Below are 25,150 nucleotides of genomic sequence, written 5' to 3' on the forward strand. Positions count from 1 at the left end.
TCCACAGAGCGTCATCTTTCACCTCCCTCATCTTTACCGTTGGGGCACTTTGGGTCACGTTCCGGCTGGCTTTTTTTTTTGGCGCAGCACGTTCCCAGCGAGACTTCCAGCAGGAGAGGAAATGCGTCCGTGGGAGACCCCGGGGCTGCGTGGGGCAGCCACTGCTGGCTGTGCTCCAGTCCACTCCCAGGAAGTGGCGGGAAGGCCCCTCTTTTGTAGTGGGCGGGCCACATGGTGACCGACCTGTTGGCCTTACCAGGGGTCTGGGAACCCCAGATACTCCCAGGCAGGTACCCTCTGCTCTCTCCGTCTCAGACGGTCGCGTTTGACCTTGGCCGCACCGGCCGAGAGCGAGGATGTGGACTCAGCAGATCAGCTCCCACGGCCCCCCGGCCTTCGCGGACACGCTTGTGCCAGAACTCCCGGGAGCGGGCAGAGGAGCCCTCCGCCGGCCTGGCCGTGTCCGTGCCCGGGCCTCTCGATCCGCCCCCTCGGTGAGCCGGAAGGCCCTTCCCGGGCGCAGGCCCAGCCGCTGCCCTCTGTCTGGCTCTGCAGCAGCCTTCTGTCTCGGATTTCAAGCTGGGAGTTGACTCAGAGCTCTGGGGAAGTGAAGAGAGGAGGTCTCTATGAGCCCCGTGAGAACAGGGGCTTTCTTCTCTTAACCCCCCTGCAGGCTGGCTTCTTCACAGAGGCCACCAGGACCCTAAAGGTAAAACGACATCCTCGGCATCCACACAGTACTCAAGGAAGGGTCCTCTGAAGACTGCCAGCAGCCGGTAAAAGGGTCTGAGAGGGGCTGGAGGCCCTGGCTTGACAGGAAAGGTCCATGTAATTGCTGTCTCCCAGCTGTGCCCATTCTGTGTTGTCACACAAGGGCCGTGTCAGCGGAAGCCGCTGTGGCTGCAGGTGGGCAGAGGCGCCAATCCCACCACAAATGAGAGTCCCACCCAGCAGGGTGGGAAACCCATACACATCCATGTCTAGGCCTGGTGTGCAGCTGGCTCCCTCCGCAGAAGGAAGTCCCACCCTGTCTTTGTCTGTGGTCATGAAGAAAGTGGGAAGGGGCCCACGGAGACCGCTGTTCGCGAGTCCCGCGGGCAGGAGCGGGGATGGATGCACACAGGCCGGCAAGGCCACGGCAGAGCATGTACATGGCCTAAACGCAGGAAGGACCCAAAGAAACGGCCCCATCCGAGCTGCAGTGGCCCCTGAGGGGATGGCTGTGGTGGGAGAGGGGAAGTCTCTTCTGGACCCCCAAGAGCAGATCGCTGGGGACAAGGCAGCCTGAGTGTAGACCCCCTGAGCTCAGTGACCCTATATGGCTTGGCTGTCCTTCCTGGAGGGGTTGGAGAGCTTAGCTAGCCTGGTCTGTGGTGTTTCCCCAGAGGTTGTGAGTAGCTATGTGACCCCCCCCCCTCCCCCTCCTTCCAGTGGGTGTACAACATTCTCGATAAGAAGGCTGAAGCTGACCGGATTGTTTTTGAGAACCCAGATCCCTCTGATGGCTTTGTCCTCATCCCCGATCTCAAGTGGAACCAACAGCAGGTAAAAGCTTTCTTGCTGGGGCTCTCTGGTCTCCCAGTACTTGCTCTAGGTTGTTGGGCCTCCTTAGTCCTGCCCTTCCTTCTCACCTTGGTTCCTCTCTCTAAGCCGATTTTAATTAACCAACAACAGAAACCTGAGCTGTGCGCAAACATTCACACCTTAACATGTCCACTTGAAGTTCTCTCTGGCTGTCCTCCCACGCAGGGGGGAAAGAATGGCATGATGTTTGCACCCATAAGCATACGGCCATTCTTTAACCAGCCAAGTGGCTCAGCTGCCACCCTCCCTCCCAGGAGCACCTGGAGCCCTAAAGAGGACTGTTTACATTCTTTCCATGCCCCCGCATACCAGCAGATCCAGGCAGGCCTAAGACCTGAAGCACTGATAGGAAGGAGCCATGGCAACCAACGCAAAGGGTTCCCTCCACTGCCTGAGACCAAGAGGGGTCTTCCAGTGGCCCAGGCTTCCACTCGGGCCTCTCAGCTGTTTCCTGCTCTCCATGCCCCTCGCTTCCACTGTCCCAAGGAGCAGGTTTCCAGGGTGAGCTGACCTCACTCACCCTCTCTGTCTGGTTCTCCGTAGCCTCCGTCTCTCTCTTTTTCGCCTCCCTTCCTCACTGCCACCCCAGCCCACCACCAAAGCTGCAATGGACCACCACCTCTTTGGGTAGACTGGATACCCCTGGCATCAGCAGCAGGCAGAGAACTGTGTTGCAGGAAGGGCTGTTCACGTCACGGACTGGAACGTGGACCTGGGCCGGGCTCAGCCTGTGGCGGGCCAGGGGCCACGGTGAGGCCAAGGAAGCCAGACGCGGGATTGCTGGGTAGGAAGTGGAGAGGAGGTAAACTCTCTCTTCTGGTTTAGATCTTTGAGTCACCCGAGCGTGGGTTTGCCGCGCTGCCCTCCGGTGGACTCTTCTGGTTCCTGGGCTCCTCACACAGGTGGCGTTCTAGAGTCCGGTCAGTCACCTCCCCACGCACACCTTCCCTCCCGCTTTCTCAGTCATGGCCTGCCTTTGGGTCCTAAACTGGGCTCACCCGCAGTTTACTTGGTTTTGATTTGGTGATTTCTAGATCTACAATGCCACTCCTTCACTACCCAGAAAAGGGGGGCGAGGGCCTGCAGTTGGGGTAAAGGGACAGGACTTCAGCTCAGAGGTACACGGGCAAGTGAGTGCCAGCTGCCTCTTAAGAGCAGCTCCTGGGAGTTACTGAACTTGGCCTGAGGGGTGGTAGAGAATCTGAAGGGATTTTCAGAAGTTGTAGCACTGAGTGATGATTTGTGTGAGGCAAGTGAGACGGAAGGAGATAACTGTCCACTAGTGGGGTGTTGTGGCGGAGAGAGGCTGCAGGGGTTCCTGTGTCCATGCCCCTACCCCCTGCCCTTCAGCTTATCTCCGTCTCAGGCCTTGAGGGAAGAAGCCAGGTCTGGTCCTGGAGTCGTCTGGGAGCGGGGACAAAGCCACAGAGCGGGAGTGCAGCTCTGCAAACCCCCTGTCTGTCCCCTTGGGCAGCCCCATGCCTGGAGGCCCCGGGTCACAGACTGGGTCACGGGAGATGGGATGTGAGGTGGAAGGAACTTCTGCCTCACGAGATCTTTGAAGACTAAGGAGCTTGTGACTCGTAGGAGGTGGTGGTCTGAGGGCCAGGCGGGGACAGCAAAAGATTGACTCCTGCATCTCCATTCAAGAAGCCCTTGAACACACTTGAGCCCAGGGCCCTGAGAATGAAAATCCATTGTCCTTTTGACCTTGTGCTGGCAGGCATCCCGCTGGGCCTGCTGGTGGAACTGCCCTGTCTCTCTGTTCCCTTTAAGACAGAAAAGTCTTCAGGAGCTGCACTGGGCTCCCAGCCACAGGGCTGGGGCGACTTGCCCTTGGGGGTTGTGAATAGGCCAGCTTAAATGTCACGTTTCCCTTAATGGTCATACAGGTGCAATTGTTCTTAACCTTTCCTTAATTAGCACTTGTCTCTTAGTGGTGCCATATTTCGTTGTCTCAAATCCTTGGCTTGTGACAGAACACTGAAATTGACTGCTCCCTTAGAATTTGGCAGCGTGGCCAGCAGGCGAGGCAGACCGGACCTGGACTTCATCCTTGTACTAGAGGAGGGTTGAGGAGAGAGGAACCCGCCATATTTGCCCTAAGGAGCCTTCCTAGCCACCCAGGAATCTTCTTGCCTCCCAGCTGCTGGCCCAGGATTAAAGAGACTTTGTCCATATGTCCATCCATCCACCCATCTATCCATTCCACAAGATTTATCAAATGCCTAATGTCTGTTAGAGAATCTTGCCTCCCTGGAGTTTATAATATCCCTTCCTCAGTTCTTTTAAGAGATCACTTGTATATTCTCTTTTATTTGCTTTTTTTTTTTTTTAAGGTCTAGTTAAGACATGCACGAGGTAAAAGTGCAGAATAGAATAAATAGTGCGGTGAAAGCAAGTTCCCTCACCCCACATTCTTCCACTTCCGTTCCCCAGAAGGGACAGTTTCTCAAAAGAGATTATGTCTTTGTCTCTCCTTCCAGGTATCGTCTCTGCACGTTGTGTATATAAGTATACAGGGTGTGTTTCTATGGACACAACATGCACTTTCCGCTCATATAATGTAGGTTCTTTGATCTAAAGGGCTCAGACCAAGAAACTCTTCCTCTGGGTCGCTCCAGAGGTGGAAAGATGGCCCTCCGGCCATTCTCCACTGTGCCCCTTGCCAGGAAGCCATTCCTTTGACTCTGCTGTCCTGCCTTGTAAAAAGAGATCAGTGGTGACTGCCTGCCCAAAGTGACCGATGGGCCAGCTTGAGGGATGCCAGCCTGAGACCCTTGCCAGCTCCTTGTCTGGCTTTCTTCATGCCATTTCTCTGGGCCGGGGGCCCTTGGGCTGCCTGCAGAAAATCTGGGCTCACGTCTGCCTATCACAGAATGGGTTTCTTTCCCTGCCAGTGGAGCAGACAGGTGTGATTTAATGCCACGTTTGTGATTTGTCAGCAGACATCATCTAAAACAAATGCCACTGTTATTTGAGGGTCTGTGACAGTGACATATAAGAACGGCTGGAGACACTGCCAGGCACATGTACACCCCGAGTTCAAGCAGTTCTGTTTCCTGCTTCTCTTGGGCTCCTCACGAGGGACAGAGCAAATGTCCTGGGCACAGGCCATGAGAAGGGAGAGTCTGGGAGAGACCGATGGGCAAAACTGAAGCCTAGGTAGGCACAGCTCAGCCAGCTGCTGGGCGGTTCCCACGGGGCTGGTCTGTAGCCGGCCCGAGGCAGAGAGCCCGGATTGTTGGAACTCGTGCAGAGAAGAATGTGGTAGGAAGAGACTCTGTTGGCCTGAAGGGGCACAGTTGGACACCAGGCACCATATGGAAAACCGTCTTCTCAGTTTTCAAACTGGGGCCCTTGGGGATTTGGTTGGTGACTCATGGTCCCCAGATTATGTCCTTGAGGGATCTAGCAGCTCACGCTGCCTGGCTGAGTGCTGCCGGCTTCCTCCTGCGTCTTGCTCCTTGGAGCCCTGGTGTCTGGGGCCTGCCTCGCACATGGATGTGATAGTCGGCCAGGGCCAGTGTGGGTGAGCAGGGAGGGCGGGAAGGTTTTCTGGGCAGAAGAGTTTATTTGCTCTCTGGCACAAGATCTTGTTGACTTTGGTTCTTTACACTGTTGTGACCTCCAGGTTTTCGGCCAGGCGCTGTTTTCAGGAAGGACAGCCGGAAGCGTTGGCCTGTGAGCCCTGTGCGTTAGGGGAAGAGAGGAAAAGGTTAAGCGCTCTGGTGGTGCTCATTGCTGAGCTGGCTCCGGGGCCCCCTTCCACCTTTCCAATCCTTCTACATCCTTCCCCTACACTGGACTCCAGACAAATCGAATTACTTACTCTGCCCCTCACATGCTGTATACTTTCTTGTCTCTGAGCCTTTGCTGTCACTGTTCCTTCTAACCTGAATGCTCTTCCTCTAAATGCTACCCCTTCTTTAGGACCTGGGTCCCCTACCTCCTCTTCCAGGAAGCATGTCTGGATCACCCTAGCTAGATAGTCTTTCCTTCTTCCTCCTGTACTTTTATCACTTTGTGTCTTGTAGTAGTTACTCACCTATATGCTATTAGATTTTAAAGTCTTGGAGGGAAAGTTGTCCTTGGCACTTCTTTGAACCTTCTCCTCCCACCCCCTCGTCAGCTCTGTGAGTATATAAATATTCCTATATGGTACTCTTTAGCAGGAAGAATAAACAGAAGTTCTATCCTTAGACTGTCCCACTCATCCCAGGCGTGTGGAGGCCCCCACTGCCCAGGGATTGGTCCTCCCGTGGGCTCCCCGGGATCGCCTGTGGCTGGTGCTACAGCAGGCCTGGGGGTGGGTACTTCCTGGCTTCCCTGCAGAATTCCAGGACTGGCAGCCTCCCCTGGCTCTGTCCCCTGCTGAGCCTGGTTTACCCGTGCCGATCTCTGCGCAGCTAGATGACCTGTACCTGATTGCCATCTGCCATCGCCGGGGCATCAGATCACTGCGGGACCTTACTCCAGAGCACCTGCCGCTGCTCAGGAACATCCTCCGGGAGGGGCAGGTGAGTTGCCTTGGCCACATCCGTACTGAAGCCCAGAGGAATCATATTCCAATTCCAGTGTGTTCGTGGCCGCTTTCCTCACCCTTTCCAGAAGTCCATCTGTGAAAGGGGCCTGTCTCTGGATGCCAGTCCCAGGACCTCACGAAGGTCCTTTAGATGGACTCACAAGGCCCTTGTCTCCTGGTCCTGCCCTACCCTTCAGCTCTACTTTCAGCCACCTTTCCTCCGCCAAGGTTCCCCTCCCATCCCAGGATCACCTGTGTCTGCTCATGACAGCCACATTGCACCAGACATGTTTCTTGGGGAGATGGGTCCCCTATGGCCAGAGACTGAATTTTGTAGCACCTGGCATTCTGGGGTGCTTTATACTGGGATATTTGTTGAATCACATGAAAGTAAAGAGGAGCCCTGGGGCGCCTGGGTGACTCAGTCAGTTAAGCATCTGACTTCAGCTCAGGTCATGATCTCATGGTTCATGAGTTCGAGTCCCACATTGGGTGAGCTCAAGCCCCATTCTCTCTCTCTCTCTCTCTCTGCCCATCACTGACTTGTACCCTCCCCCTTTCAAAAAAATAAATAAATAGAAAGTAAAGAGGCAAAGGTAGGTGGGAGAAGTGAGTCTAGAATCCTGAGTTGTGGTCTTGATTCTGACATTTTGATCCTAACCACCAGAGAGACTCTGGGCAGGACTCTTCACCTCACCTCTCTGGGCCTCAGTATCTGGATGCAATGCTGCTAAATCCCATTCTGTGATGTCGTTCTCAGAAACATTCAGAGATGTTTCAGAAACAATCAAAGATGCAGCCCCCGTGCCAGGGCCCAGCAGTCACCAGGGTGCCTGGCCAGGAGAGAAGCTCGCCACCTTGCTGCTCAGAGGCTTTGCCGCAGGCCTGGGGGGAGGGGCTCTCGTGGGTCCGCTCTCTGCTAACCTCTAGACCCCAGCTGCCCGGCCTTCTTCCTCCCGCCTGCCCACATCACTGTCTCTCTGGCCACCTGTCTCTTTTTGGAGTCATTTGCTTCTCTGCTGAAATGCCTGCGGATGTCAGAGAGTGGTGTCTTTCTCTCCGGGAGGTGCGGGGCCTACACTTGGACTTGCCCTGCAGCTCAGGCAGCCTCGCCCAGACAGGCCAGCCATACGTATCCCCGGAAGGCCTTTGGGTGCCCCGGCCTTGACCTCACACTGCTGCAGAGATCCCCAGGCGGAGTTCCAAGTCCAGGATGTAATTGTGGCGTGTATTCTGAGCCCACTGAGGCCCTAGTCTTTTTCTCTTCACCTCTGACCTCCTCAGGGATTCACCCAGAATGGAAATCAGAGTCTCCTGTCAATGCCAAGCCTAGGAGGCTCCTGAAAGGGAGTTCGGTAGAAAAAACCCTAACCCCTGAGCAAGGTGGAGGGTGGTCAGAGGGAGCCAGGGCCAAGGTCCGTGTTCCCCGCTTCCTCCAGGAGTCCAGCGAGACCTTCCCCGGATCTTCTAGGGGCAGCCCTTCCCATGCACCCTCCCCCACCCTCTCTCTTCCACCAGGCCTCGGCTCAGCCCCGTCCCTGTCACCCTTGTTCCCGGCTATGCACTCGTCCATGCTAAGAGGGGGTACAAGCCTCCCTCCCACTTACCTGGTGACTTAAGCACGCATCGGTCACCTGGGGGGAGGATGGTCCCCATAGTCTTGGGCATCTGGGGCCTGTCTCTTGGCACTGGGACTTCCTAGATTCCCAGTAGCGACTGTCTGAGGAGCCTGAGTGTTGTGTGCAGGTTGGCGTGTGGAACCCCAATGGAGGCCACCGTTCCCTTCATTTGGGAGAAGGAGCCTCCCCCTTGCGGCTGTCACCTGCTTTTGTTGACTCCCTGGAATGGAACACAGAGACCCGCAGCAAACCGTGGGCAGGGAGCTGTTTGCAGGGTTTTATCAGACGTCCGGAGGCTAGTCGGGGATTGGGCCTAGAGGAGGGTTCTGGCGCTGGCCCGTGGGCAGCACGGTAACCCGTCCCGCCGCTGCCCTTTCTCAGGAAGCCATCCTGCAGCGCTACGGGGTGAAGGGGGACCGCCTCCGAGTGTACCTGCACTACCTGCCTTCCTACTACCACCTGCACGTGCACTTCACCGCCCTGGGCTTCGAGGCCCCTGGCTCGGCGGTGGAGCGGGCTCACCTGTTAGCAGAGGTGATCGAGAACCTGGAGTGTGACCCGGAGCACTACCAGCGGCGCACCCTCACCTTTGCCCTCCGGGCCGATGACCCCCTGCTCCAGCTCTTGCAGGAGGCCCAGAGGAGCTGAGTGTGGCCCAGGGGCCGTCCCCTGGGACAGGAACACAGATGTGCGGGCTGGGGGGGGGTGGGGGGTGGGGGGAGTTTTCGCACCAAGTGGATTTTTCAAAATTGTATTTTGTACCGGCTTATTTCTAGTATGTGAATAAAGTATTGGTCTCGTTCGGTGTGGACTGACACCAGGGCCTGGGGAGGCAGGTGGTGCGAGAGAGCGGGGTGGGCAGATCCTGAGAAAAGAGCAGCCAAGTCGGGGGGCGGTGGCTTTAGCTGACCTGGGAGCGTGCCGAGGGCTTTCTGCAAATCCCTGGGAGCGCCATCCCTGGTGATTGCCGAGTCCCGAATCCGACAGCACCTCTCCCCGTCTGCAAGCCTTACTCCGCCATCACGCCCCTGTCCCTCCTTCCATTTTCGACATCTTCCTAATGGTTTTCTGGGCCCACGTGTCTGGGAGTTCCCCAAAAAAACCAAGTACAAAAACTCTGGAAATAATCTATAGAGGTTTTTTTGACAGCGCTTCCTCTTTCCCTGCCCAGAATTGAGATTGCACCTTCCGTGTGTGAGTCAACCCTGCTGATAAACTTCTTGTTGACAAGGATGAAGGATGACCGCCTGGAAGTGGGAGGGCTTTAATAAGAATCAGATGAGGCAAAAGCCCAAAAAGCCTGCCTTTGCCTCTGTTACTCGGTCGGCGAGTCCCTGGCCTTGAGTTTATTATCTAGGCAGGAAGACAAAACAGACTCACATAGAGCAGCCAGGAGATCACATGCAAAACTGTATCAACAAGGGCAAAACGAGGCGTTTGCAGTGGAGGACAAAGCTCTGAGGGGCTCCGGTTCGAGGTGGGACTGGAGCGTCACAGGTCCCCTGTCCATAGAATCTGGAGGCCAGGAAGGGACTTCAAGGTGTCTGGGGCTGGTGGCCTATAGGGAGCCTTCGGGTGCTTATCTGGGAAGGGTGACATCTACCATGGCTCCAGCAGCACAGGGACACAGGCACGCATGCGAGGGCACGCGGTTGAAGACAGAAGGCGCTTGTATCGGCACAGAGGACAGCTCTGTCACGCCGCTACAGAGGGGCTGGCATTGCTGGTTAGTCAAGCTGGGGCTGAAGGACACCAGGTTGCACCTCCTCAGGGGGCTTTCTCGGGGGAAACGGGATGTCGGGTTCCGCCAGGTGGTAAGAGGGAAGCATAAGGCAGAGAGGGGCGGCTCCTATTCTGCAATCCCTGGACTGAGAAACAGAATCAGATGTTTATTGAACACATGCTGCTGGCCAGGCACTGCCCCAGAGACTGGTAAGTGGTGAACAGACAGAAGTCTCTCCTCCGGGAGCCGACCTTCACCCCCTAACGTTACACCAGCCCTAACGAGTCCTGAGCCTGTTGCTTTGTGAAGGAGAGCGGGGATGAGGGTCCATGAAGTGTCCTGCCGTGTAAACGTACCGTGTGCTAATGTTGCTTTATGCTAAACTTTGACTTACCGATCAACTCTTGAGCCAGACGGTATTTTAAGTGCTGGGAAAACAAAGCTCCTACCTACCCTCCAGGCTACTGGGGCAGACAGCCAAGGAACGTAGGAGTAAAAAGGCAACGCCCGGGTAGTTATCTTGAAAACAGGTATGTGAGACAGGCTCGAGTACAAGCTTCCCCTAGGAAGACACGCGGGGGATGCTTTCAGAATCCCGACAGTGCTCGGCAGGGCCACCGAACTGGAGCAAGGTGATGAGGGTGGTGAGGCCGGAGGGGGCTGGTTACAGGGAGAGAGGTGTGGCCCGCACCTTCTGCAGGTGGAAATGAAGGCAGCTGGTCTTTCTCCCATGCGTCAGAGCTGTCGTAGGGGGCGCCTGGGTGGCTCAGTCGGTTCAGCATCAGATACTTGATTTCAGCGTGGATCATGATCTCAGGATTCAGGAGTTCGAGCCCCACGTCGGGCTCGGCACTGACAGCACAGAGCCTGCTTGGGATCCTCTCTCTCTGCCTCTTCCCTGCTTGTGCTCTCCCTCACTCTCCCTTGCTCTCTCAAAATAAATAAACTTAAAAAAAAAACAAAAACTGTTGCAAAGACAAACGAGGCGAGCAGAGGAGTGGAGGGGACACGAACCCAGAGGCCCCTCCTCGCAGACAGAGTGGAGGGACCCAATCCTGGGAGTGTCCTCTTCTCCTGGGCAGATCAGTTGCTGCCGGTGGGGCACACAGGGTGCGTGCTTAGAGAAGACCAGCAGGTGGCCAGTCCTGAACCAAAAAGGAGAGCACTCAGGAGCCTCCCAGGGGACAAGATCTCTAGCTCCCTGGGACTAAGCCCTGTGAAGGCATTCCCAGCCTTGGCTCTCTCGCCTGATCTGTCCCATCCCTCCTCCTCCCTCTCGGGTTTACTCACCCATCAAGTTTGTACCAAACATCCTGCATGGGCCAGCACTGCAAGGCGCTGACAGGAACAAGGTCTTGCGGGTCTGTACCCTCGGGGAGCATGACTCAGTGGGGCAGGGGAGCATAGGACGAGACAGTAGGTAAAGGCTGTTCTAGAGGGAGGTTCTAAAGGCTGTGCTCCTTTGTAGTGCCGGGAGGTGCTCCTCTGTCGGGACCGATTCTGCTTTCCGAGGGGAGGAGGGGGTCAGTTCTCCCCTGGTGCCTGGAGTGGGAGTCATGAAGGCCCAGAGGGCAGCCCTGCGAGCTGGGAGAAGACCTCAGGAGTTTGGCCTCGTGCCCCCAAAGGCCCCAGCAGGGGCCGGTGTCACTGCGCACAAGAGTGTTTGCTGCTCCTCTCCAGGAAACAGCTGGTCAGATGTGTGGTGAGCCATGAAATGGATCCTGCTGAGTCTCTTGTCATATACCTATTTGCCCCTGTAACCACACGAGACTCCGTCTCACCTGAATCCTGGGGCCTCAAGCTGCAGGGAAGAACTGACTGAGTCAAGGGGCCCATCTCTCTGTTACACCTCACTGAAATCCCAGAGGGCCTGGCAGGACTCTTCTCTAAGACCCACGGTTTCTGACCACACATGAATGCCACTTCCTGTCGTTTCTAGGGAGTCTGTTCCCAGGGGCAGCTCACACCACGTTGGGGCCCGTGGGCCTGAGGCAGGTGCAGCAATTTGCCACCCCCACCCGCACCCCCACCTGCACCCCCACCGCAAGGGCTGTCCCCTCCTGTAAAGGAGCTCAGTCCAGGTCTCTTGGTTTTCCGGGGGATGTAGAATTAGAGCTACCCCTCTCTGCCCCAGTTTTCCCCTTGATGACACGTTGCAGTGCCCAACATCCTGCCTCCCCTGAGAGAACTTCCTGAGCATGACCAGGGTTTCTCGGCCCCACCTTAACTAACTAGCAAATGCCACCTCCCCCCACCCCCCTCCGGCAGCATAATCTGTCCTGCGTGCCTTCTGTGTTTGATCGCGTGTCCTCGGCATACGTGCCTGTGTCCCTGCTCTGTTGGAGCAGTGGTGGATGTCACCCTTCCCAGAAAAATCCTGGACACGTCCACAATTGGCTGTCAGCCCCGGGGCTTGGCCCACTATCCCCTTGGCATGTGGCTGGAGAAGGAAGGAAGCAGTTGGAGGCATGACTGCTATTGTTTCTTGGCTCCTTTCAGTTTGCCTAAAAGTTTCCTCCGAGAGCAAAATTGCTGAGTGTTCTGGATTTGTCAACATTCCTTCATGAATTTGAGAAAAATAACAAGCTGGACACTGAGGGTCTACTCTGCATGTCCCTGTTGAACACCCATCCCCGTCCTGAGAAACAAATCAAGAGATAATTACATACAAAGTAATACTTGAAATTGTTTCTCTTGTAATACTTCCATATCCAAAACAGGTTAGCATATCTATTTTATTTCTAGCCAGACTAATGTAGGCCGGCCAACCCTTGCTTCTCAGGAAGGACAAAATCGTTATTCTAAACATGTATGTATAAAGTGAAAGTGTCTTTTTTCTAAGAGGAAGGTGGTGATAATGAAAGGTAGTCATTTTTAAAATACCCTCATTTAGCAACACACGTGTCGGCAACCCTGCGTTTATTGTATTGTTATTATTAGGAAAATTATATTGGATTCTGAAATCTACATAAACTGGAAGTTCCCATGTTTTAACCACTTAAAAAATAAACATGGACGGAATCTGTTTAGAGTGTTTCAATTCAATTACATTGCACTTCATTAATTTGCAAAGTAATTACAAGAGTGGCGAATGCCTTCAAAAAAGCAGAGGGGGCTGTGAGACCTTACGCAAAGAGACGCCACATTTCTAGGCTAAGCTTGATAGCAAAGGCCCGCACAATCGTAGGCCCAGCAGTTGGAAAGAGCATGGCTCAGCACGCTGGGGGGCCTCGACCTAAGCCAGCATGAGGCACGCGTGCACAATTAGAACGCCAGCCAGTTTTTCCTTCAGGACTGTGCGAGTGCCTAAGAGGCAGTGGGGTCTGATGGTTCCATCACAGAATCTGCCCCGCACCCAGGTATGACCTTGGGCAAGTTACATAACTGCTCCTAAATTAGGAATGATAATAGTGCCCACCACGAGGGGTTTTGTCGGGATTCACTAAGAGGATTTTGTGGACGTAGTGGTCACTCGGTAAACGTTAACTATTGTCCTACTGTGAGAAGGCCCAAAGAGGACGTAACCAGAGATATTTGGGCTAGATATTAAAAAAAACTAACTGATCCGAAGGGCTGTAAAATCCTAGATGATTCAGCGGAGGCATAGCAACCAAGTGACTTTAAGGCAAAAAGCAAGCCATGAACGATCTGTGGTTAATTGATTGTGGCCTTAAACAGGCAAGCACTGCACGCAGTGACTTCTTGGGATCTCTTCCAGACTAAAGGTTCCTGGAATGCCTTGGCCTACTGGCAGGTTTCTAAGACTACAACAGTGATGTCCCCTGCTATTGAGAACCCTGGGAACAGCTCAGCTTCATGGTCCAGTCATATAAATCTGATAAAAATAGGAGCTGAAATACCATCCCAGAGTTGCTATTTTTAAAAGCATCTGAGATGCTGGATTGGGTTTATTTCTTCCTCACACGGCATCTTGCTGTTCCCTCCTCCTGGTGGGCAGGATGCTAACGTGGCACATGTGAGGGACAGGAGCCAGAAGCCTGTGAGGCACATTTGTCAAGCGGCAATGTGCCTCCTACCCACACCCGCGGCCTGCCAAGGAGGAGCCTCTGGGGCCAGGGCTCCCCAGCCCTACGTGCACCTGCCCCTTCAGGGCCCCTCGCTCCTCTGCCTCTTCCCTCTGCTGGTTGCCCCAGCAGAGGTGTCCTCCAGTTCCTCCACCGTGGAGACAGAGCCACAGAGCTAAAGGGAGGCAGAGGAAACAGGAACGGAAGCAGCGTGGCTCAGAGGGGGACTGGGACGCAGATTGCCGTCCGTCAGGTTGTCTTGACCTGAGCTTGGCAGAGCAGAGCCAGCTTCCGGGAAGAACCTTCCCCCAGGAGCCAAAGCCCTGCTTGCTCCATCACATAGCCTCTTGCTGAGTAGTGTGTTGCAAGGGTGCGAGGAGCTGGGAGGTGCTCAGATGGCTCCAGAACCCCTCACCTGGGGTCGAAAGGCACCCGAATTGCTTCCCTCCTGCCCCACTGGTGATAAGGCTTCTAGGCAGCTAGCAAAGCATCTGGTTGTGCCATTAAGAAACTGAAGGGGAAAGAAAGATCATGAGTAAGCACATTGTGGCTGAAGGGGAGGAGTCAGAATTACAGTTGGCTTCTGGGCACCCAGTAACCAGGCCCAGGACAAGCTGGGGGAGGGGGAGGGGAGGGGACCCGAATACTCTTAAAGGTTAGAGAAGGGAAGCCGCCTGCATAATAGAATGACACACACTTGCAAAGCACAAGAGCTTGAGAGCAAGTTCCTATCCATTGCCTAATTTAATACCTTTAACTAAACACAGTTATTTCCTTTTTTTAATGTTTATTTTGTTTAGAGAGAGAAGGAGAGAGAGAGACAGCACATAGGCAGGGGAGGGGCAGAGAGAGAGGGAGACACAGAATCTGAAATAGGCTCCAGGCTCTGAGCTGTCAGCACAGAGCCCGACGCGGGACTTGAACTCACCAACCACGAGATCATGACCTGAGCCGAAGTCAGACACTTGACCGACTGAGCCACCCAGGCACCCCCTCCATTTTTTTTAGTAAGGTTTTTTTTTTGGGGGGGGGGTGTTGTTTGTTTGTTTAGTAAGAAAACTAAAGCCATGTGATGACAGAGGCAGATTTGGGAATCAGGTCTCCAGGAGTGAGAGCAGGCCCTTCAGTTCTAGTCTCTGGCAGAGCGAAGTTTACGTGGTTCACAGCAAGAACGGCAAACTGTGTTTAGATCTCGTTCATCAAAGAGTTAGCAAAGTTTAGAACTGGGCAGATTCTCAGGTCAGCTTGGCCAGACTTACCCAGGTGCTTCTGGTAGTTGCTCACTCTCTTTGGACCAGGTTTCCTATGTGTAAAAGGAGAGCCCCCTGTCCCCTGGACTTGCTCAGGGCAAGGACTTTAGTCACTGGCTTCTTTCCACCTAGGTTAGCTCCAGGCCTGGAGCTGACGTGCAGTAAGTAGCTGTTGAATGAATGCTTGCCTGACCAAGCCAAAGGCACCATTCAAACGTAATGATGTTAGACAATGGGGAAACGCAGGAAAAAAACCACCTTTGTGCAAGGTGTGATTTAGGACAGAACGGTCACTTCTGGAAGAACTTGGAGGCCGCCTCTGTTAACCCAAGCCTTCTCCACTTTGCTCCTGCAGAGCCGAGCTTCCCGAGGCACCTGTTCTCAACAGATAAGCCCTTCAGTTTCATCTGCAGTGAACCTGGAGTTGGCACTTCTCCGAACCCCCTTTGCATTTACCCTCAGTGACTCATGCCCTGACACTTAGTCACATCCTCTCTTGCCTTCTTCTTGAACAGAAGTCCTTTGTAAGCTTTCTCTCCGTGGCTGGATGGTAAGCTTCTTGGAGACAGGGCCTGGGTCTTAGACTTTCCCTGGAGCTCCTGGAGCCTCAGGCACCAGGCTGTTCACACTGGGGGCTCGGTAAATACCACTCACCCAGGAAAAGGAGTGCCTCGGGGCTGGGGGCTGGGGGTTGTCCTGGCGGTGACTTCTGGACTGCTGTTTCCAGGTTTGATTGGGGATGTCTGAGCCCAACCAAGTAGGGTCAGGAGCCTGATGGCGACAGGATGCCTGACGCCTTCAGTAAGGAACAGAAACTGAGAGGTTTTCTCAAGGCCAAAATAGGTGTGCAGAAGAGGGGTGCAGAGAGCAGTGTGGGAGCTGCAGGTGCAGACTAGGGCAGAGAAAGGCCCAGGTCTCGGTCCAGGGCACCTCACCGCTGTGCCCTGGGGGAAGGGGGGGAGGCTCCCGGAGCAAGGTCCTCCCTCTTCCGTGCCTCACTTTCCCCAATGAGGGAAGGATGCTGTTCACCACGTGGGAGAGCCGAGAACCCTTTGTTGGGTCTCATTGTTCCCAGGAGGGTGTGCGGAGGCTGCGCTGGGCACATCCAGCCTGGCGCCACTCACACGGAGGCAGCGCCCGCCGGGCTCTACCCTCACCCCATCCGGCCTCCCCTTCCGCCCCTCCGCGCCCCGGCCCCCTCCCCCTCCCCCTCCCCCTCCCCTCCCCCCCTCCCCTCCCCTCCCCTCCGTGGCCTCCGCTGCTCCCACACAGTCCCCGGCCGGCGGGCGTCGGCCCCGCCCGCGCGCGGCAGCGCCCCAGCTCTTCCTCCTCCTCCCCGCCCTTCCTCCTCCAGCCCGCCCGCTCCCCGGAGTCGGCTCCCCGGCCGTGTGCGCAAGCGTGTCCGGCCCCTTCCCCGCCCCCCGCCCGGGCCCGGGCCCGGGCCCCCGCCTCCCCGCAGGCGGACTTGCCCGCTCCCAGGCCGGCCCCGCGCCCGGGACAGGGACCCGGCGGAGCGGAGCCGCAGCGCCAGCGCCGCGCCGCCAGCCCGTGCGCCTAGCGGATCGGAGCTGTGCGCGAAAGTGTCGTGCCCCGCCCCGCTCCACCCGCGAGGGTGAGTACGCGGCGGCCGGTCCCCGTGGGGCCCGGGGCGGGGGGAGGGAGGGCGGGAGCGCCGCGAGGGCCCGGCTGCCGGGCCCCCGGCCCCGCGCCGCGGCGGCCGGGGAGGTGGTCGGCCCGGCACGTGGGCGCAGCGCGGGGCCGGCCCGGGTGGGGCGGCCGCAGCCCTGGGATCCCTTTCTCTGGACCAGATTTTCGCGGGAAGCCGGTGTTCCTCTCTCCCTCGGAGTGAGCGAACGGGATGGTTCTCTTCTCCGGAAACTTTCTAGCCCCCACCCCTGCGCCCGGGCTGAAGAGACGTCCCCACCTTCAGCATCCTCTGAGCCAGGGTTTCTCGCACCACTGCCCCCATTGAGTCCAGAAGATCGGGTGGGCTGGCTTTGCTAGAGGTGACAGGCTTTGCTGGGTCCATCTGTGGACAGGATTCGCAAGGTCGCCCAGCAGAGCCCGAAGGCGGGGGTTGCTGGCTGCAGGCTGGCAGTGCCCGGGATACCAGGTCCACCTTGTGGGGGGCCTTTGGGCCTAAGCCACGGTGCCTCAGAGCTGCTGGGTGGTGGGCAGTGGGAAGGGGTGGGTTTGCGGTGAGGGTGGGGCCCCAGGGTGCGACAGGACCCCTGGGCTCAGCTGTCTGCCCCGGGTGCCTCCCTGGGGCCCATGCTGGCAGGGACCTCCTGGCCGGCCCAGGGTTGCCAACATGTCCGCCTGTGCTGCCCCCTCCATTTCCAGTCTTGGGGGGAAGCTCCGTCTGGGCCATCTAAGGCCTCATGTACTTCTGCCACTTCACACGTCCTGAGGGCCTGGCTTGGGGGGCTGCTGCTGGAAGACAGGGGGAGGGGGCGTGTAGGCAGTGTTCAGGTGCTCAACTGTGCTTGTCTGACCTCATGACCACCCACAGGCTGGCACCCCCACTGGCTTCCCAGGGAAGCCTTGCTTTCTACCACTGGAGGGAGGCACAGCGTTGAAGCCAAGTTCAGGCTGACTTATTCTTTGTAGAACCTTGGGAACGGGCCTGGTAGGGGCTAGGGTGTCACTAGAGGCACAGACCAATACTGCTCTCTCCCGAGCTGCGTCCTCCGCCGGGCCCTGACCCTGGCATTTGCCAGGGCGATTTTAAATGTGTTGATATGTGCTAAGTGCTTTGAAAGCTGCCTGCACAGAGGAAGAGGTATGTAAGTGCTGTTAGTGATGTTTCTGCCACACTTACTCTGCAAAGCTGCCCCATAATTCCAGAGAGGTTGTCTGGGAGGCGCCAGCTATTGGGGCCTGGAAATTACCTGGTGGGGTCTTTTTCTCTTTGCTGGAAGCTTGTCTGGGCATACCCTCTGACCTTGCTCTGCTCCTGTCTCCACTCTAAACCCTCTCTGTGCCCTGTCCCTCAGCATCGTTAGGCTGAGTGGGAGATCTTAGGCTGTCCCGTGGTTCCTGGGTTTCATCAAGCAGTTGTAGGAGAGGCAGGAGTTGCGGCCAGTCCTCCACCGACCAGTCCAAGTTGAGGGGTTAGGAGGGAAGCATAGCTGAAAGAATGTAGGAAGGGAAAGTAGGAATCGTCTGCTTGGACTGTGGGCTAAGAGGGCTTCTGTAGCTCAGGTGTAGGTTACTGCTCAAGACAACAGGGACCCCCTTTTCTGAGAGCAGAGACCCCGGCCATGGAGGCCGGCCGTGTCTTCTGGGCTGTCTTCTCTTTCCTCCCTCACCTCCTTCTCTACCCAAAGCACTTCCCACTCCTCAGAAACCGAGTTTTTTGTCCCCTCCACCCTCTCAGCCCTTTTAGGATCCAGTTTTCTGGGTAGAACCAAGAATCTGATCCTTTCTGGAATTGTAACAGATCTTGGAAGGCCCCCCCCCCCCCCACACACACACCACTACCACCCTCACCAGCAGGAGCAGAGAAGTTGGATCCCCTTTCTCTGTTCTAGCTTAACCTGTGGTCATCCCGTAGTGACCCTACCCTGGCCTGGCCTCTGTCCTGCATTGGGTCCCCCCTCGGGCCCTATCTGGGCACATTCTATGGTTCTCGCCTCAGAGAGGCTGTCCCAGTGGAGCTATGAATTCCTCCTCTCAAAATGGCTCAAAAGTTTACACCCTCTGTCTTGGTGAAGGGGTCACTGTATCTTAGAATAATACAAAATGGTTCCAGCTCACAGGAGAGGGAGAGGCTCAGCCTCCTGAATAGGACCCTCCAGATCAGTGTCACAGAACATTCCAGAGCTGAGGGTCAGGTCTACAGATTGAGATCGAGGCAGGCACCAGAGCCCAGTTGAGCTCCCGAATCCCTGGAGATGGGCCCTGGGCTCTGGAGAGTGGGGGTGGTCAGGTAGTGAGGGGAGGGCCCTCAGGAAAAGGAGAGCACTTGCTCCCTCCCTGTGGACTCCTTAGCTGCCCTCTGGTTAGACATTTCCCCTGTGGCAGGCAGCTGCTGTTTCCCTGACCCCCCAGGGCCCTCCTTCCTTCTTAAGACCTAGGACCTTGATCTGAAACTTTTGGTTGCCTTGACAAAACAACTAGGCTAGGCAGGTTTTGGAGCTGTAGTCACTTGTTCCCCCATCTCTCCTTGGTTGCCCCCTTCCCAGAATGCTCAGCACTTCTGCATATGCGTGTTCTGAGGGACCCTGGGTACGCTGCTGGCCACCCCTGGCCTCAGAAGCACCCCTGACCTCTACCACATTCCCTGTGTGTGTGTGTGTGTGTGTGTGAGAGAGAGAGAGAGAGAGAGAGAGAGAGAGAGACACTATTTGTGCTACAGATGGAGGAAGTGGTTGAATGTAGCTGTATGTGACGCCTGGACCCCAGCCAGTTCCCCTGGGGCCCCTGATGGGTACCCCTTGAGCCCAGCAGGGGCTGAACTCTGCCAAGGGGTTGTGTGGGGTCGCTTGCTTTTCAGAGTGTGAGGGCCATCGGTGTCCAGAACTGCAGGTTTTCTTCTGGTCTTGGCCCCTTGCCTGGGACCAGCAGACAGGCGGCTCCTGGCACTATCTCACTATCTCTGCCCACCCTGCCCCCTGCAAAGCTGCCTGTAGAAAGATGATGTGACTGCTCTAGAATCTGAGGCCCTGGCTTCTGTCCAGCAGGGAAGAGATGCTGCTGCTGGGGCTGAGGGGAGGTGTGGGCCTAGGTGAAGCCTTCCGTGTCTACCTGGGCCTTGAGCGGGAGAAGGCCTGGCTCTGGAAGCCCAGAGGAGCTGTTATAGGATAGTCCCTTCCTCCTGCCTGGAGCTTCCCTCCGAAGCCCAGCCCAGTGGCTCAGGGGCTCCAGGCTCTTGCTTTCCTGTGTGGGGTGGGGAGGGTGGTGATGGCTGGAGAGGACAGGGACCACTTTGCAGAGTGCTGGGCCTGCACACTGTTGTTCCTGCCTTGGATCCCACCCCTCCTCCAGGGTGTGGGATCCAGGGGGCTGCCGCAATGCCCCCCAACCCATGCCCCCCACCTGCCCTGTGTCCTCTGCCCATGCAGCCTCTGTAAAGACCTCCTTAGAATAAAAAAGACTTAGCAGATAACAAAAATAGTTACCATTTGTCAATCAAGCACTTTTTAAAAGCCTGGCCCAGTAAACTTACAAGAAAAAAAAAAAAGGTGCTCTATATACTTATTTAAATCACGTAAGCCTCACACAACCCTTTCTCTCAGCCCATTTATAAACGAAGAAACGGAGGGAGCCTGGAGAAGCGTAAACGGCATGGCCACGGTCACACTGCTCACACTGCTCGGGAGCATCTGAGCGGAGACTTTGTATCTAGTCCTGTTTAGGAAACCTGCACTTGCCAGTTGAGTCCAGCACTGCTTCCCCAAGCTCCTCCTCCCCTTTCCTGTGATGGCTGAAGAGTCTCAGAGGTGTGAAGGGCTTTGCTCAGGGCCACAGTGTATCGGTGACTAAGGCCGACCATAGCCTCCGCCTCCTGATTCCCAGGCCAGAGCCCTTGCGAACCCCACATCTTGCCCTGCCCATTTGCCCATGTGGCATGTGGCCCCCTTCCTGTGAGTGCAGGCACTTTGCTTGTCAGCCCCCTGTGGTCCGGCAGGGCGGGGGGGGGGGGGGGGGGGGGCTGTCCTCTCTCTCTCTCTCTCTCTCTCTCTCTCTCTCTCTCTCTCTCTCGTCCTCCCTCCCCACCGCTGGCCCTCCCAGCCCCTCCTAGCCCCCACCTCTCCTGCTTTCCCCCGTAATTGCTTCCATCTGGCCCGCCTGCCGGCTCCTATTCCTTTGGAAATGCAGCGGCTCCCCCAGCTGCCGCCCACAGGGCTGCAAGGCCTCATCCGGCAACGGTGGCCACACGTGGAGATGGGGAGGGGCCCTACAGGTCCGAGCAGGGGGATCTGGGCCAAGGCGGCTGCTCCGGGGCCTGGCATCCCCACATTCCTGCCAGACAGGAGCACCTTTGCTCCAGGGTCCTTGCTTGACACCCGCCCTGGCCTGGCCCCGGCCTGGAGAGGTCCTAGTGGCGGGCTTCTCCTTCTGCCTTGCAGCTTCCACAGCCCCCTCTGCCCTTTGCAGGTGCACAGGTCAGGAGGAGGGAGGCCTGGCTGGAAGCGACGGCAGGAGAGAAGTGGGCACCAGCGCAGGCACGCTCTGGGGACGACTGCTGGGGGGTTCTGGGAGGGAAGCGAACAGGGCAGTCACGGTGGCAGAGGCTGAGGGGCCCGGGAGCTCTGGGCAGGTGAGAACGGGGCTGACTCATTTCCCCTGGTCCCAGGCCATTGACTCAGAATCAGCAGAACTAGCAAGGAATCCTTATATTTTGTGTTGATATAGAATAAAACCTGCACATTCTAACAGTGCATTTGATGCTCTGTTGACTCCCTTGCCTCAGGCTCTGCCTAGGCTGGGTGGGGAGGGACACCAGCGGGGGTCTTCTGGTGTGGCCATCTGGAGGCTCTGGAGCATGCACCTGCCTGTGGAGGGGACACGTTCCCTATCGTGGAAGATGCGTACGCATCGACTGGTGACCTTGACGGGGACAGGCCAAAGGAGATGTGGGCATAGCAGGAGCACGTTTGTGGTGTGGAGCAGATCTGAAAACTTTTAAGGCATTTTCTCGCTGAGATTTTAGGATTTTGGTGTAAAGCTCCCGGAACTTGTCTGTCTTGTTTACTGCTATATTCTTCATGCCTGGAATCATGTCTAGCAAATAACAAGTGCTCAGTAAATATTTGTTTGATAAATGAATGGAAGACATAGCTTGGGTTTTCTGACTTTGTCTTCACTGCGTTCCTGTTTTTCCTTCCTCCTTTTCTTGGGGCAAAGGCAGTGAGCAGACAGGTGAGCTGTTGGTCAGAGAAGGGCCTGGCCTGGCTGCCTGGGGTCTCCCCCTCCCCTGGGGGTCTCTCTGGGCACCCGGGAGGCAGGCAGGAGCCCCTAGTAAGGATGGGCAGTCTTCTGCCCCCCTGAGGAGAGCAGGCCCCTCCTTCTACCTGCCCTGGGCTCAGTGGGTCCCCTCCCTGTTCCTGTTTCACCTCCTCAGCCCAGACTTTAAGACCTTGCACAGACTGACCCTAAGGAGCCTCTCTCAGGTGTCCTCTCGGGAGGCACGGTTCACCCCTGTTCTTGCTTCTACCCAAACAACTACACTTCTCTTCTTTCTCCATATTGGGTTTCCACATAAAATTCCCTTTGAAAGTAGGACAGAGGGTTTCTTGGCTCTAAAGAGTTTTATTTGAAAGCCCCCATCCAGCCACATTAAGACTTTTTATTTTCCCAGGAACACGCCATGTGTTTTCTCACCTCCTGGCCTTTGCTCTGGCCGGCCCCCCGGGTATGGCCCAGGTGCCATCGGTAGCCATCTTCCTAAATTGCAAGTGTCCGTGGGCATCCAGCCCGAGGCTGTGCTCTCGGAAGCCTCCCCGGCCACCCAGCACACTGCCACCTCTCCCTGTGCACCCCGCTCCCCTCAGCTCCCACGCTGGCCACGTTGTGCAGGGACGGTGGTGTGGTACAGGGAGCCACGGCTTGACTCCTTTCCCGGCTGCCCAGCCGTGGGCCCGACACAGAGCCTCGGTTTCCCCCGAGGAGCTCACACTTCTGAACGAGAGAGCGTTTCTAGTGACATCCCAGTGCGCAGAATCCAGCACCCTGTAAATGCTGGCTGCTGTGTTTTTCTGTGGTTCCAGGTGGGGCCCAGACACTGACAGGTGTCTCCCTGCCGGCCCAGCAGCCAGGGGCAGGCGGCCTGGCAGGAGCCGGATGGCATCCTTGGTCTCCTCTCTGTCTACTCCCCAGGTCTGTGACCTCAGGCAGAGCCGTGGCCATTATTCGTTCTCCATCAGCACATCTGTTAATTGGGCTAATAGTATCTGCCCCACCTCCCAGGTCTGTGAAACGCAAATGAGGTAAACAAGCTGGCAGAGGCCTCAGAGGTCACCATAGGGCAGGATTGCGACTGCCTTACCCTGGTGTCCCCAGCACCTGGCACCGTGCTGGCACACGGTGGCCTCTCAGTAACTGTTTCCTTTTGCAAATGAGGGAGCTGAGACTCAGAAAAGTAACTCGCTGGGGTGTTGTTGTTTTTTTATTGTTGTTGTTTTAGTAACTTGCCCTTGGAGGTCACAGAGTGTCTCTCCCCACAGGGAGGAAGGAGACTGTCTCAGGAGTGACCCCCGCTCTCTCTGCCCCTCCGTCCACCGCTGCCTCTGTCTCATCCCTGTCTCTGAGGTCCTGACGTTATTCGGGCTTTCTGTTCTCCAGGCCCCAAAGACCCAGGACTGGGGAGGCTGAAATCCCCCGGGGCATGGCTGGCGGAGGAGCTGGTGGACTAGGACACCCCTGGAAATGTCCACTTCTGTCCTGCTTCTCCCAGGCTGGCTCTGTCCTCCCAGGGGCTTAGCCAAGGCCTGGCTGGGGAGAGTGCGTTCAGGGAGAGGGGGAACCCATCCTCCTGGGCTCTTGGGCCCTTCTCGCCACACTCACTGTCCCCCCCCACCCCGTTCTCCTCTGGTCCGCTCCTGGGTCCTGTCTTTTTCTGTCTTTTGTTGACCGTTTTCTGCCTTCCTTTCTTCCCTTTTCCTCCCTCTCCCTTCGTGTCTGACATCTGTTCTTTCCCCCGGGGTCCTCACCCCCCTTGCCTCAACATCCAACTTGTCCTGACACTGGCAGCCGGACTTCCGGTGGCCGGGGAGGTGCCCTGCTGGGCTGTGGAGGCTCAGGAGAGCCTGCTGTTCTTGGCAGCTCCAGCATTTTCTAGTGAGATGGCTCTTCCAGCCCCTGAGCTTGGTGAAGGGACGGTGCCAGCCCAAAGTAAACTCAAAGTAAACTTCAACTCAGCTCCCTGCCCCCCCCCCGTCCCCCTCTTCTTGGACACCGCCCTGGTAAGGACAGTGGGACCTTGTCCTGGAGCCTGAGGGTCGGCAAAGAAGAACCTGGTGGTGGAGCTTCTCTGGCTTCTGACCTCTGCCCCCGCCCTCCTCTCTCCAGAGCTCCAGCTCTTTCTCCAGAGGTACCTGCTGGGATGGAGGAGGCTGGCCAGAGCAGGGAGGAGATTTCCATTCAGACACCTTCCAGGTGAGCACACACGGCGTGTTGTGCTTGGGCCGATGTGTGTGTTCATGCGCGCGTGCGCTGTGTGTGCATGAGCGTGTCCGTGGGTTGTGTGGGAGAGAGAGAGCATAGGCATGCATCCGTGTGTGGACAAGAACACGGGTGGGCCTGTGGGAGGTTGTGTCCTGTTCCCCCCCCCCCCCCCGCCTTCTAGGCCTGCCACTATCCAGGCCTGCTTCTAGCCTGGTGCTCTCCTCTCTGTGGTCTGTGTGACCTTGGCTTTGCACTGGGACTCCCTTCTGTCTTGGGAGCCGGCTGGTCCCCTGCTGTGGTGCCACGCAATGGTGACTGATCTCTGGCCACCCGTTTAGCTGCCCGGGGCCCCTAGGGCCAGCGTTTGCCCCCCACCTCCCAAAATGGAGGCGTGTGGGGGCTTCCTGCCCAGCATCTCAACTCTGCCAAGGCGGAGGGAATGGGGAACAGCTGCGTTGGCCGATTCCGGCTCCGTATGGATTTGGTTTGACAACAAAGCTCCCTCTGTGTTGTTCTCAGGCCCCTTACATAACCCGAGGGTGGGGGGCTGGGGGGGGGAGGGAGGCGATGGGGGGAGGTGGAGATGGGGACAGGGAGACACCAGGACATGATGGTTGGAAAGGGGACAGGGACCGGGAGGAGGGGCAGGGGAGTGAGAGAGAGACCGTCGGGAAGCAGAGAGAGGAGGAAAAGTGTGCGTCTTGGCCCTACTGTTCTACTTCCGGCCTCCTGATTGGGAAGGAGCTGGATTTCTGGGTCTTCTGACTTTTGTCCTGTAGCTGCCTTGTCTTCCCCTCCTTGCACCCCACCCACCAGCCCTGGATCTGCTGGGGATCTGCCTGGGAGGAAGGGTTCGGGGCTGGGCCGGAGGGCCATCCTTAGCCCCACCCTGTAGCTGAGTGCTTTCGTAAAGAAGGGAGTCATTCTCCTCCCTTGCTCTTGGGCGTCCATTCATGACTCCAGGTCCCAGGCCTGGCTCTAGAAGCCCCTCTTGCTACCCTCTGGATGGCAGCTGTTCCCTGTACCCTGTTGGGCTGCTCAAGGCCCCACCTAGGTCCCTGGCCCAGTCTCCTGTCTGGGACCTCCCCCTAGCTCCAGACCCTCTGGCCACCCCGTCGGAGGCCCTGTGGCCCTGTCCCTGCACTGTCCCCTCCCTCAGTAATCAGACCTTCTCTTTTTGCCATCACTGTCCCTGCAGCTGTCCAAATAGAGGGGGAAGAAAATGTTCTCTTTCCGGAACAGCTGGACTGACAGCCGGGAAGGCCAGGTGAGCTGGCCAGGCTTTGGGGGTGCTTTCGGGGGTGGGAGGTACC

General features: G+C 56.8%; 1 protein-coding gene across 8 annotated transcripts in view; it reads left to right on the forward strand.

Annotated features, from left to right (window-relative positions):
* Positions 1-25,150, forward strand: part of ST3GAL4 (ST3 beta-galactoside alpha-2,3-sialyltransferase 4) — an 86,347-nt gene that overhangs the window by 37,515 nt on the left and 23,682 nt on the right. For 2 of the 8 annotated variants that reach the window (XM_047877248.1, XM_047877249.1), the window contains exons 4-6: positions 1,432-1,545; positions 5,994-6,104; positions 23,742-23,828. In XM_047877248.1, coding sequence (XP_047733204.1) covers positions 1,432-1,545; positions 5,994-6,104; positions 23,742-23,828 — 312 coding nt within the window. Of the gene's footprint in view, positions 1-1,431; positions 1,546-5,993; positions 6,105-8,109; positions 8,447-16,162; positions 16,339-23,741; positions 23,829-25,035; positions 25,105-25,150 lie in introns of those variants that run through there. The other 6 variants (XM_047877255.1, XM_047877254.1, XM_047877253.1 and 3 more) reach the window with 6 other exon arrangements.

Source organism: Prionailurus viverrinus, chromosome D1 (assembly GCF_022837055.1).
Source record: "Prionailurus viverrinus isolate Anna chromosome D1, UM_Priviv_1.0, whole genome shotgun sequence".
NCBI classification, from domain to species: domain Eukaryota; kingdom Metazoa; phylum Chordata; class Mammalia; order Carnivora; family Felidae; genus Prionailurus; species Prionailurus viverrinus.